We start from the raw sequence: 14,430 nt of genomic DNA, 5'->3' as shown, positions 1-14,430 counted from the left end.
AAAAATGCAGGCAACAGTGTATTTTAAAACAGTTTTTAGAAGGATTAAAAGCCATTAATCCAGGAATATTCACTTTATTTTCAAAGGTACAGCAAACTTGTGTTTTCTTCTGTTTAAGTGTTTATGCCCCCAGAAATGCACCCCCCCCCCCACACACACACACAAACATACACTATTAATATACAATCTCTCTTTCATTTACACACACACACACACACACACACACACACACACACACACACACACACACACACACACAAGCAAACACACACAACCAACCAGACAAGGAAACACACTGAGTGTTAAATAAACATCCATTCATTGCTTTTTCTCTCTCTCTTGACCACAATTCAGTCTGAAACAGCAATGAAGGTCTGAACACCAATCAGTTGGCATCATGGACCAGGAGACATGTTGAGAGGTTCCTATGGAGGACGAGCCTCCATAGTTCCTCTTGACAATATCTTAGGCACTCCAAGGCATGTCTTTAAGTCTCCAGATTAGCTCAAGAGTCTGAAGAGTGTTTTCATCCAAAATCACACAGCTGCTGCTTCTCACAGTCGTCAAAAGATGCCAACACAGTAAACTTCTGACCTCTCTACTTAGCAGCTTTTTCTTCGCAGGTGTCTGAGCACATAAAGATAAAGGGTCTTCCCATTTTCATAACTGAGACTCTGATATAGTGGCAGTATCTGGAGACAGACTCCTGTGAAATAGGGAGTGTGAAGGACGCAAAATAATAATAACAATAATAATAACAATCCCCAGATGGCAAAAGTTCAAGGGTCAGACCTCTAGTTCCTGGTTGTCTGTGTAATGGAGGCGATTCAGCTTCTCCCTGTCCCGGTTTGAAATGTCCAGTTTAGGAACGTGGGCGGGCTTCAGCATTGGCGAGGGGTGGGAGGGGGCTGGGGAAGGCGGCAGGGTCAGTTCAATCTCCTCATAGCAACGAGAGATGGGGGTAGGGGGTTGAGGCTGTGTGAGTGGGGCAGCAGAGGGCAGGAGGGGAACGGGACGGTCCACATTTCTGATGAGGTTGACAAACTCCCTCTGGTTGTTGATGCCTTCTTCCTGTGGGACAGCCTGCTGCTTTTTCCGCTTTCGATGGAAGTGGGTAAGGATGAAGGCACAGGCAGCACAGCTACAGACCATCACTAAGGCTAAGACGCCCACAAGGATCATGTAGAAGCTGATGCCCCCATGTGTTGTGTCAGACATGGCACCTAGAGGCATGAAGGCAGAGGGATTAGTCCTGAGATCAGAAAGATTTAGTCCATTCCTGGACACACATGTATATTTTCTCACCTGGACAATGTTGACCGATGCAGGGACTTTTGAGGCTGCTGCAATCGTTACCATAGTAACCCTCTGGACAAGCACACGTGTATTTCCCCTCTGTGATGTGACAGGGTACCCCCTGCTGGCATGGATTGGGATTGCACAGGTCCAACGCTACCTGAAATAATGTAAAGACCAAAAAAAAAAAAAAAAAAAAAAAGATGAAGTTAAGAAGGCGAGTCAGGAGAACTATTAAGGAGTGTGGAAGTTTACTAAAGTGGAAAAATATAAGACTTCATTTAAAGTGAATGAAACAATCTTTTCTTGCTGCAATTGTTTCTTCTTTTTAAACTGGCGGTCTACAGAGCCTGCCCTCAGGTGTTTTCAGTGTAGCATACGTGATGGGGGACTAAAGCTGCAGTCCTTTTTTTGTGCCATACATTTGTAGTTTTAAGTCTCATTTAAAGGAACAATATGTTTATCTTACAAGGTCATTGCCTTTTATTACAACTCAACAAGAAAACAATGTGCAAGGAATCAGAAAAAGGCGTTGACCTTTCAAAAATTCACTGGATTGAGCAATTGTAGACTGCAAAAGTCTCAAAGTAACAGCTGGACTTGAAAAGTCAAAGTCAACCTTGAAAAAATGTTTTAACAGCTGATGCCAAAGTTTGTTTTTTATTTATGTTACAATTTACTGTCTGCATTATAATTGAAGGTCCTGCTGTTGGTGTTGCTACAGAAAACACTGTTGCCATGGGTCCTAAGATGATGCTGTGTAACTGACGTTGTTACAGTCACCATTTTGATGAACTTGAGTTGGAGAAAATATTAACTGATGTCTTTGAGCTACAAGCCCAACATCCTTTTTGAAGCTATAGCTGCAGTCTTAAAACTTTACAATAATTAATTGAAACTATTTATACATTTTTTATTTACCTAACTTTGCTTAAAATTTGTTCTGGGATTTAACATATGCTAAATTCATTAAGAGTGGAAAGCTAAATCAAGAATTTTTTTTTTTTTGTTTTAAATTTACATGTGATAAAATTTTGGTATGTCTTCTTATTTGGTGTTATGTTATGAACACCCTTTTTATTATTGCTATTTCACATGATTCATGGTCAGTAAGTACCAAATATTCTCACCATCAATTCAAATTTTTCCAGCAAACTTTTTTTTTGATACTATATATGATTAAACTGCACTTTGAATCTACAAAAGCTTTCCAACCTCACAGAAGATTCCTGAATATCCCATGGGACAGTTGCAGGTAACTGTTCTGCCTTCCTTCTCCACACATTGCCCTCCATGCAGACAAGGGGCGCTGTCGCAAGGATTTGGACCATTTTGGCAGTATTTCCCTGAGAAACCAGGTGGACACCAGCATCTGGATCCTGAAACGTGGTCCTAGGTGCGGCAGAGGTGTATTTTATTTATTTGCATGTTACACAGAGGGAATGTATTGTGTGGTAAGAAAAGAAAAGAGGAACTGGAAGTGGAAGGGACTGCGTTTATCACAAGCAATGCATTGTTTTACCCTTTGAGGGCAAATCACATGTTGAGGCAAAATTAATTTAAAACTAACTTTTACTGTTGAACAATGAAGGCAGTACGTGTTGTTACTTTACAAATATACAAGGACAAAAGGTAAATTAGACAAGCAGAGAAAGGCAGTTGAGGTTGGAATCTCACCTCACAACGTCCCCCATTCAAACACAGACCCTGACAGCTGCTGTTTCCTAGAAATGGGAGAAAGCATGCTAACTATATTAATCTGCCACAGAAGGAAGACATACGTAGGCAACTACAAAAAATAATAAGTTAAATTTGAATAGGTTTGAATAGGTCTTGCGTTTTTCAGGAATGCACTCTGACAGATGATTGATTGAACTGGAATTGCAGCAAAATGACCTCCTGCTCAGAAAGGCTGAGAGGGAACTGCTATTTTTACACAATCCACTAAGACCCTTAATATTTCACTGCCAAACGACTATCACTTCTGTTCTTCTGTCATTTTCTTTTCTCTTCCCTTTATACTCACTGATGTCACAGTTGGGCCCCATCCATCCCGGAAGGCAATCACATAGGTAGCCACCAATCAGGTTGCGACAGAAGTGGGCATGAGCACATATACTCATTTCACACTCATTGGTGTCTAAAGGGGGAAGGAAAAGAAAACAAAAGGAGGTAATTTCTTAAACAACGAATGAAGTAGTATCCCTAATACTGCTAGATGTTCATTTAGACAAAAACATTGGATATTAAACCATTCTTGGATCTTATTATGTGCCTTTCACAATTAGCTCTTTGTGTTACACTCAGAAAATGAGTCGAATAATGCTGACATACAGTGTATGTTTATTTTATTTTGTCCCTTTTTCAGCGTGGAAACATTGCATGCAGGATAAATGTGTAGTAGGAAAATGCATTCACATCCGACTCATGCCATGATGAGAAACTAAATAGTTCCATTTAAAACTGTTGAACTTAAATCTTAAACTCGGGGCAAAGGAAGTTAAAAAGTGAATTAATTGAGCAATCTTTGCCAATTAGTTATAACAATCAACAAACGTCCATATAGGATTCAAAATATTTTAAACTTGAGTCATTGCTTAGATCTCCCTCATTTCAATGATTCAAATCAAAGTCTTATGAAATGGCTCAGTTCCCAGTAAAGTGCCCAGGCAAAGAACAAAAGTGCGTGTCTATGTATATGTATGTTTTTGGAGTGGCAAAAGGAAACCCACAGTAACAAAAGATAGACTCTCAGTTGGCTCCTAACTCCTGATGAGATGAAATGTTGTTCCTACAAATCAGTAAGCCAGTAAAAATAAACCAAAATATCAGTATAATCTTGTTGCATAAGACAAAAGCACCACACTAATTAAACTTCCCATTAATGTAAGCTAAAACTTCACATATATCCCTTCATCCAAGAGACACACATCACATAAAACACACTGATTCTCATGCTGTGTGTCTCCCACTGAGTCCTGACCCTCCACTTAAACCAAATTTAAGTTACATTTTGAACTAGATGCTTGAATTGAACCGTGAAGTGGAGAATTGCCGGGAAGATGCCAGCAGGATGCACTTCAGCACGTAGAGTGTACGTGTCTCTCATAAATCCCAATGAATATGATGTTTACAAATGCACGTTGCATCTGAAGTTATGCCTTGCAGCATCATCTTGCATTGTCTTTGTTCACACACAGAACCCCCTGATGCACTGCTGTGTCTGTTAAGTTTATGTGTGCCTCCTCTCTCCTCTCACCCTCTGTCACACTGTGAGTGTGAAAGCCGGGAGCCCCTCGGGGGTTCAGCTCTGATAGCAGAGCAAGAGGATTAGAAAGAAACACTAAATGAAAAAAGAGGAAGTAGTCAGTCAGTTGTAGGTAATCTAAACCTGTTACCATCAGTGAGAACCCTATTAGGATTTAGTATCAGTGGAGTGTGCTAATGTGTGTATATCTGTGTGTGTGGGAGTGTTTTATCTATAGAAAAGGCCTGGGGATTTTTGCTGGAACCACAGAAAATGTAAGGACAGGAGTTGGTTAATAAAAGAGTGAAACTGATAGACCTCCACTGATGCTTTCCCTAACTGCTAAGGCTAGAAAGAGTCGTACCAATTGTGTTTAAAACTTTGCACTCATGTAAGTGTGCATGTGTGTGTTTGTGTGTGGTTGTGTGCATGATATACTGTGAGTTACTGACTTGTGATATGGAACTATGGGGGATTATCAAGTGTCAGAGTGACGTATCACTGTAACACAGAGGAGTAGGAGAGGTTGTCATCCTGAAATATGTCTCAGTTTTTACTTCACAACCCCCCAAGCCTCTGTAAGCAATATACACACTGTGTGTGTGTGTTTGAGACCTGACTCTGGACAATATTCTCTCTTTTGTACGATCCAACACAATCACCCTCGGGGAGCATACTTGTCAATATGAGCGAATGCAGGTTGAAGAGACGTGCCAGTGCATTTACAGAACACCAGTCAACGTCAGGATGGGTTGATAGGACAATTAACATGCTGCTGGCTTTTTCTGCTTCTTTAATTTGTGCTTTCAATGCATTATTCACTTCAAATGGAATACATAATCACATATTGTTCACCAGAAAACTGGCTTTGGCAGCTTTGAAAAACAACTAATATTTGGTTAGAGTGTTAACAAACTTACAATATAAACATACTACACTGTACTGGAGCAACTCAAGTCAAACACCTTTCCACAAACTTTAGTGTCTTTGCTTGGTTCACCTGTCAGGGTCATAATATAGTTCTGGCATCAAACTACAGAACGTATTGTGCCAACCTATATAAACCGAATCACAATCTGCACGCATGGTCCAAGTGGTTAAATAATTGTCTCAAAACCTGGCACACACTTGGCTGCCCTATGTTTTCCTTCTTAAGTGAAATCCAGCACGTTGATCCCCAGTGAAGCTGGTTCATCTGGTAAAGTGTTGGTCATCGCGATCATTGGCAATGAGAGTGCGGACATTTTTTGTTTTGTTGTAATACAAGTCTTATATATTAAAGGCAGGAAGTCAAGCATCTATAACTTCATTTAGATGGAAGCTATGATAGCTATTTCATTAGCTGGTGACGGCAGATCAATTACTGACCTTTCCAACAGTTTTAATTATTTCTTATGACTATTATGATCAATTATTATTTGAATGAGTGAAACCATCAGTCGTGACATTGTGACAGTCAATTATTACAATAAAAAGCAAGACTGGGAATTTACCCAATTCTAGCGCAGTATTTTTGCTTTATTTATTCATTAGTAATTCAGCAGAAATGCATTAACACCTTATTTAGAATATATAGAAGAATAGGTATAACAGCTACCATTAGTATTGATATTGTCTTTCTCTTATGTGTGTGTGTGTGTGTGTGTGTCTGTGATTCAAGATTACACTTAAATCACAGCTGTCTAATCCTGACCCACTGACCCAGCTGGCACGTTCTGCCGGTCCATCCTGGTGGGCAGAGGCACCGGTAACCACCAGGAGAGTCCTCACACGTTGCTCCACGGCCACAAGGGCTCCGATCACACTGCTTCACCGCTGAGAAAAGACAGAGGAGACGCTGCAAATTAGCGACTGATCTATGTAATTGGGATGAGTATGTGCGTTTGTGTGAATATTACAGACACTTTTGGTGTGTGTAAATGTGTGGGATGCCACCACGTGGGCATAGGTGATCTGAACTGCAGCATTGGTATGTGGATGCTTCAGCGGCCTGTGTTTTCATTCTCTTTTCTGCTACTCTGGTTTCTGTGCAAACAGTGATAAAAAACAATCATCTGCTGCACGTAAGTCTGACATTTCCAATCTTTCCCGGAGAGCAGGAAGGAATGAGTGAATTTGAATAGAGGAAAATACATTGGGGTAAGAGAAAGACAGGGATTTATGGATGGAAGAAATTCATGCCTGATTCCGCTGCTCTGAGAAGGAATTAAAAACAGATAAAGAAACAGAGGGAATGTGATGAAACATACACACACACACAGCTCTAAGCTGAGGGGTTAACCATGCATGACTTCCTATTACACATGGCATATTTGTGCGGTAGTGGCATCGTAACATTTCCCATGCGTATCTCTGTGGTATATGGCTTCCACTCAAGAGCTTTCTTTGTCTCTCATAACCTTTTTTCATTTACCTAACCCGGCAGAATGACCATTTTCCATCCTCCTGACCCTGATTCCAAAAGCAATAATAAGCACATAAAGCGTGTGACACTCATGCAAAAACTAGACAGAGAATCAACAACAAACAACTCTTTAATTAATATTGGTTGTGTGTGTGCAAACATTTACATACACACACAATTTTTTCTAGTCTGAAAACTGATCTGTGATGTGTGTTGTGGTTATGGTTGTCATTCTTTGCGATCCTCTCTCTCTAAATTCCCCATAGAACTCCCACAACACAGACACAGAGATAGACCAGCATTTGAACAACAAACAAAAAGAGAGATGAACCAAAGCAAACATAAACAATCCCTTCATTCCTATTTTTTTCCCCTCTTTTTCTTATTCTCTTTCTGATAGAAAATGCCTCTTGCCAAAGTGTTTATATGTCAGAGGCTGACCTGCAGGGCTGTTTATAATGATCGAGGTGAAAGCAGACGACGTGGAACGCAGCTTGTTTACACACACAGCTTTGACAGAGCATAACCCGTAAGAGCCAATCTCGCCTGCCGCCACACAAAGAATTAGCTCAAATCTACTACTGCACACACCAGTGTCACACACACGGACCACATGACTGAACTTGAGGCAGAGTGTTGTGACAGCTTCGTTGTCACTCTGCAGCCAAAAACATGTTTGACCTTTATTCAGGCTACAAAACATGAAAGGGGGAAATCTTACAGGGCGTGGGCTGATGTAAAGCCAGTGTGAACATGATATCTGTATTTGAACAAGTCAAACAGGCCTGTGTCTATAAGCTTGGTGTTGCATTTAAAGATACTATCCTATTTCCTGGAAATGTGTCTACATTTCTGAATTTTGCAAATACTTTATAATGAAAGAGGCATTCCAGATTTTAGACACTAGAAACTGTAGTTTGCATTTTGAAGAATACTCTGCAAACAAAAATCCTTTATACTGTCATGGTTAATAGAGGCACTCTAAAGTGTAAGGACACATCTCCATCACCAATCTTTTTTCTTTATCCCTCATCAGTGCTGTTTCAGTCTTGTTCTTTTGTGTCTGGCGTTATCCCTACGTTATAGATTTCTTCACCAGAAGTATTTAATTACAAAAACTGTGTTTTGTTTACATGACAGGTCAGAAAACAGATTAAAGCAGGAAGCTGGTAGTAGCTGAGTGATCCTGATCAATTTTAGATAAAAGATGTGAAGTTGATGTCAGTTGTTTTGCTGTTGAGCAGAAAATAAATCTGAATGTTGCTCATTTGATGTACTATCATGTAGGTCACCGATGACCATGTCCACTTTCCTGTTGGAAAGTGTGACTCTGGGGGGCAGTATCAATAGACAGATAGACAGTAACAATTTGAGGTCCAGAGCTCTCTTTGTTTTGTTCTTTGAGTTTTTGAGGTTTCACCCTTGGACAGGAGAAACCACTCAACAGCGTGGTGACTCCTCCAGTAGGCCCACTTCTAACACATCAGTTCACCTTTAAGGGAAATTTTCTACATCTGAAGGCTCAATGACACTCAGCAACTAGACAATTAGCCTTTGATTGACTGTCATTAAAAGAAACACACAACTCACATTATCAACTTTACATTTATCCCACTACTACTTTTGGCAATGCAAATCGAAATACACATACACACACACACACACACACACACACACACACACACACACACACAGACATCAGTCAGACAGAGGGCAAGGCATTACTGATTGCTGTTAATGCTGTTTGTGTTCAGGCTGACTTTGTTGCACTGATTAGAGACACTCATTGGCTTTGACACGATAACAACTAATCACAGACACATCACCCCTCAGCACAGAAGCGTGTGTCTAAGTGAGGAATCTTTCAGTGTGTTTGTGTTGGAATGACAATCACCATCAGCGCAGGTGCTTCCAGTCCAGCTGTCAGTACAGATGCAGCTGAAACCCGTTGGGTCTTCCACGCAGGTGGCTCCATTCATACATGGGGATGACAAACACGCATGCTCGACTGATTGGTAAAGAAAAAGAGACCACACAGGCATTTACAGTTAATAACCAGTAAGTATACTAAGCATGTAAAGTGCTTGTTACATATTTAACATTTCTATTATTATTCAACCAAATGTCTCAACTTGAATAATATTTATTAATTTACAATGGTCTTTTGATCCTTTTGTGTAATTTCACTCTTTCTCTTTGCCTGTGCCTGTCTGAGATTTCATATTTGTTACCTGCTGCACCACATTCAGCATTTAGATTAGCTTTGTAGTTGTTCAGGGACTGCACATTTAGAACAGACTCACCAATGTCACAGTTACGTCCTCTGAATCCTTCCTGGCACTCACACTTGTACTCGTTTGGCTCAGTGTTTGTGCAGGTTCCACTGTTCTTGCACGGCTGGTGTGTGCCACAGTAGTTCAAATCTGAAGCATTCAAAAATGATAGGGGTGCGTTTTTATATTAAAACAGCTGAGAAAAACAGTATTTATGGAAGAAATAAAGGGATGAGTTTGCAGATGGATTGAGGTTCTCTTTGGCTTGACTTTGACTCAGGAGAAACACAACCCACACACATATCCACACTCACACATACAGCCCACACAAGCACAGAGGGTGAAGTGTATCCAGGTTGGCTCAGTGTGCTGACTGTGCAGGTCAGTAGCTGCAGGGCCTGGTGTCCCCAGTGGTGAGGCTGATTAGAGCTTTGCTTTCTGTAATGATTTCTTCCATGTCCACAGTCTCTTTGTCCTGCTGACGCTCTTAACAGAACTTTTTTGAATACACAGAAGTCACTTAGGACCCCACCTAGCTAAGAGCTCCCAGCCCAGCCCCGCTCTCATTCACCTTACCCAAGGCTATCGCCTTTCTTCTGTACAATACACCATCCCATGGGCACTTGCTCATCTCCCAGATCCCGGCTCCCACAGTGAGAGGTGGGAGCTGGGTGGTTATATTCAGGGTTTATGTTGGAGGTCCTTTGATAGAGTGAAGAGGGAAAAGTATCAGGGTGGAGGGTGAAACCTCGAGGGCATTTTGTCATTTTCCTCACAGGAGAGCATAAGGTGTGGGAAGGCAACGCCTAATAAACTAATAGACTCTGATCACAATGTTTCTTTCTCTGCCCATCACACAGGCAGACCAAATTCTTGACCAACAAACAAAACACTGCAAAACACAATGTTTAGTTCTCTAGTTTAGCTCAGGAGAGTCCTGAATGCACAAAATTCTCATAGCGAATTAAAAAAAAAATTTGCCCAAAGCAAAACAAGAAAGAAAAAACACTGATGTGATTTTCATTAAGTACCTAAGTAACCAGCTCTATAAGGATTTATGTTAAGTAAGTAATGGCTGGATTGATGGCTGATTTGTGTCTGTGGCTGATCTGTTTTAATATGCATTCTCAAGATTCAAGATTCAAGATTCACCCACAGTGAAATGTAAATGCATACAGCAAACCTGTGCAAACTGTGCATGTAAGAGATGTTTGTGAGTTCATAGAGCAAAGAGCAATTAAAAATTCTCACATCAATGAGTTCACAGAGAGTAAAAAAGAAAAAAACTTTCACTTTCACAAGCCATTAGGGAAGAGTTTGGAGGTTTTTTTTATGACTGCACCGCAGCAGTTAAGGTGAGCCTCGGAGGCTGTCAAACACTGGCTTTTTTTGTATAAATCTTTGCTGTTTTTACTATGCTAAATAAATGATACTATAGCTTCACTAAAAGAGAAAAAACTTGGTTGTTATTGAACAGAGGAATCATGTATGTATACACGCACACACATATATATATATCTATAAATATGTGTGTGTGTGTGTGTGTGCAAATGTTTTCTTTCATATCTGACCTTTGTCACACAACAGTCCTCCCCAGTTCACGTCGCACACACACTGCCAGGGCTCAGTGCAGCTGCCATACACACAGCCGGGGAACGTCACACACTGGTCACACAGAGGACCTGCCCAGCCATAGTGACACCTAAGAGAGACTTTTGTTCATTAAATGCTGATCTAATTAAAAGCAGATGTTTTGAAATATTTCCACAGTGTAACAAAGGACAAACGTAACCTTTTGGGGTTATGGTAAAATATAATTCTGTATCATCAAATCAATTTTATTTCTGTAAGTTTCTCCCCAAGCCTGTAGGACACTATGTAAAAATACTGAAAACACTGAAGTAAAATATTACCTAAATCTTGTTTGCCATTAGTAAAAAAAAAAAAAAAACTTTTTTCATTTTTTTCTGCATTTCAAAACTATAGAAGACAAACTGACAGAACTCTGTGAATAGCCAGAGGATCGGATTCAAGAGACGAAGGCTGGTTTGATTTGTCTGTACACCCTTCTCAGGCCAAAAAACTTGTGTCAGTATAATTCATAAACTTATACTGGCATGCACTTTGCAGTGCATGACTCACTTAACGTGAGTGCTGTGGGTCTCTGACAAGTCTAATGGACATATGTGTACATATATGCCAGATACATAATTTCAAGGTTATATGCAGCTTTTAGTTCTATTTGTTATTCGAGTTCATTGCTCCAGAATTTACTAAAGGAGGAAAAAGCCGTCAGCAACCAATCAGTGTAAGAATGGCTGCACCTGCTACATAGCTGCAGGGTAATTCTTCTGATTCAATCCTCATTGTAGAATAAAAAAAATATCCAAGATAAGGTTCAAAATCAGCATAGCATAAATTGCATGTTTTGGTTACCGACAAAAAAATCATGTAACATCTGAGACGGACTAGAAGGAGAGCCGCTTTAGAAAAGGTTCAGAGAGTTACAGCAGACCTCATATCACCTACACTTTGGCGTACTGCTAAATTGTTGGGTTATTTGTGGGTCATGACTGATCAGCTGGCTCTGCTTCACACTCATTCGACACATATTTGTGTCAAAACTATTTCATTCAACGTGTGTTAAATTCATGTCTCCAGTGGAAATTGAAAGATGTGATATTCTGACTTACTTGCATTCTCCAGGTAGAGTACAGTAGCCGTGGGCCTGATGACACCCCTGCCTGCATACAGCTGTGAATAAAACATGCACACACAACAAAGAGGCGATGTTAGAGAGCATGAAACAGTAAAACTGAAATAGACACAATGTTAAGTTGAGTTGCTGGGCATTAAAACCAGCAGGCATCCGAATACATCTGCCAAAGTCCTCTGAGATCACCAGACATATACAATACACTCAATTCTTTAACACAGCAGCCCTTTCCAAGAGGAAAACTCAGATTTTCATCCTTAATAATCTATAGAAACTTTGAGCGAATTTGAAAAGCCTATTTGTTGTATTATAAAACGTAGACCAATTTCAAAGCTAATGTAACAATAGCAAAACCTCCAAATACATCAGTCAAGTCCAACCAAGAACATTAGAAACTTCCATTATTCCAGTGCTGTCAAGTGTTACAACATTGTGCTTGGTTATTGTGTTACAGATTTGTTCCTGTCCATGCACAGCAGAAATAGTTTTCATTAAGTTTTCATTAAGTGACATAAGTTATTGGTGGGTTTTACTTCGATGCGAAGATATGGTTTTTCCACACTCAGTTCACAATGCTACTGTACTTTATGATCCAGTGATGTAGGTGATGTGAAGTGCATCATCCAGATTGTAGTAGTATGTGCTGCCAAGAGGACCATTCAAACTCTGTTTGAACAAATTTTTTTCACTTAAAGGACAGGTTTACGGTTATTCTGAGTCTCTGGCAGGAGAACGCAGGAGTGAAAACTGCCTGAACTTCCTCAAGATCATGAATTTACAGGAGGTAACAGAAAGATCCTGGCTAATTTTTCAAACTTCCTGCTTGTCGCCAGTCCAATCAGCAACCTGCTGAGGAGGAAGTCTGATGAAGTGAGAGAGGGGCGGACTGGGCAGGGCTGCAGGATGTCCTTAAACCAGCTATGTGTCCTTCAGGGTTCCCATGGTTTCCACTCTGGTTTCCTCCAATTACTTTTACCAACATGATGGCAGTGCTCCGAGGTCACACAGTGAGGTCACCCAGCTGATGGCTGCCGGACAGACAAAGTCTCATCCTTGACACACATAATGTCTACAGGATTTACACAATGTAATATTCCTGAAGCGGGTCAATGTCATGAGTCCTGAAGGCCTTCTAAAAAATCCTTATTGACATTAACAGAAATGTGTGTAGCCACAGCGACAGTGCCTCTATTTGTGAAAATCACCATGTGTATGATCAGTTATGAGGCCACTGATAACCCTCATTTGAACAGCTTTTAATCACAAGGCCAGGGGGCAAAATTACACAGGAAAACAAAGATACTCTCATGGACTGATGTTTTAAGAAACCTTGGAGGGTACCACTGTACCCTTTGTGGGCCCATGGAAAAATGGATGGAAACCAAAAGTATTTTCTCCCTTTAATGGCCTCAAGTCAAGTGTGATTCTATTTTGCATTAGAAATATCAAACATGTTACCTGGAAATCAAATCACATCATGAAAAACGCTCATCATAAAACCTTGGAAGCAAAAGGTGAAGGCTTGAAATTGCAAGTGTACCTAAACCTGTTCCGCTTAATATCACATGAGACAAAAGGCCATCAAATTCCCTGAACCAGGATACTTCTGTCATTTTAGCTTGAAAAGAAAAGAAAAAACACACATTGCACATTTAGGTTTAGGTCTCACCTTCTTTGCATTCTGGTCCTGTCCAGCCGTCCATGCAGACCTTGGAGCCACTGGGGTCACAGCTGAAGTGGCCAAAGAAGTCGTCACGAGCGCGACACAGTTTGTTGCAGAAAGGCCCGTAGTAGTTGGAGTCACAGCGGAAGCGGAGCCGGTACTCGAGGCTCAGAGCCCGGCCATGGTGACGGTACGTCTGCCACTGTTCCCCGGGGTTCAGCATGGAGGACAGGAGGACTCTTTCAATTAACTGACCTGAGGTGGTGTGAAAGAAAGAAACGTTTTAAAGCTATAATGATTTACTGTATTACTCCACAGGTAAATCTGACAGAGCTAAGCCAAGCGCTTGTACCCTGTTAGTTCAAAAAGAAAGAGCTGTTTGATGGTGAAAATATTCCAAAGCACACACTCAGGCTGATATTAGTTTCTTCTCCTATGGGTGTGTGGCTAAAATGCACACTCAGCTTGTTTAAAACTGGGATCTTGCTTATCCAAATCTCTTACAGGTGATTCACCAATTATAGATGAGGACCTCACATAAATCCTTATAAAGTTGAAATAGTGAAGGTGATTGCAATGTGCACGTCCATTAGTTTGAGAGCAGCATCAGCATTAATTTGGAGTCATGTTTCAAGGCTAGCATTCATACTATGTTAGTCCTGCCTTGGTCAACAATCCCTCAGAGAAATAAATGGTTCTTTAGCTTTTAAATGTCCGACCATGTTCAACAATCAGTGTCTGACTGAATCCTCTGTTTGGTGCTGAACTTTTACTGTACCAATGATTTTTAGACCTTTTCACAGAAAATGTCTGCCTGTGGATTGAAGCAAC

At 40.6% G+C, this 14,430-nt stretch overlaps 1 protein-coding gene across 1 annotated transcript in view; it reads right to left on the bottom strand.

Moving 5' to 3' along the window:
- Nucleotides 1-176: 176 nt before the first annotated feature.
- Nucleotides 177-14,430, bottom strand: part of LOC115052778 (protein jagged-1) — a 38,454-nt gene continuing 24,200 nt past the window's right edge. The window contains exons 4-14 of the mRNA XM_029517108.1: nucleotides 13,606-13,854; nucleotides 11,914-11,974; nucleotides 10,792-10,922; nucleotides 9,251-9,370; nucleotides 8,842-8,955; nucleotides 6,245-6,358; nucleotides 3,323-3,436; nucleotides 2,974-3,020; nucleotides 2,512-2,688; nucleotides 1,306-1,456; nucleotides 177-1,223 (exon numbers count right to left, since the gene is read on the bottom strand). Of these exons, the coding sequence (XP_029372968.1) occupies nucleotides 787-1,223; nucleotides 1,306-1,456; nucleotides 2,512-2,688; nucleotides 2,974-3,020; nucleotides 3,323-3,436; nucleotides 6,245-6,358; nucleotides 8,842-8,955; nucleotides 9,251-9,370; nucleotides 10,792-10,922; nucleotides 11,914-11,974; nucleotides 13,606-13,854 (1,715 nt within the window). The 3' untranslated portion in view covers nucleotides 177-786. The remainder of the gene's footprint in view (nucleotides 1,224-1,305; nucleotides 1,457-2,511; nucleotides 2,689-2,973; nucleotides 3,021-3,322; nucleotides 3,437-6,244; nucleotides 6,359-8,841; nucleotides 8,956-9,250; nucleotides 9,371-10,791; nucleotides 10,923-11,913; nucleotides 11,975-13,605; nucleotides 13,855-14,430) is intronic.

This window comes from Echeneis naucrates, chromosome 13 (genome assembly GCF_900963305.1).
Source record: "Echeneis naucrates chromosome 13, fEcheNa1.1, whole genome shotgun sequence".
In the NCBI taxonomy this organism is placed as follows: Eukaryota; Metazoa; Chordata; class Actinopteri; order Carangiformes; family Echeneidae; genus Echeneis; species Echeneis naucrates.
This window is presented reverse-complemented; position numbering and strand designations above follow the sequence as displayed.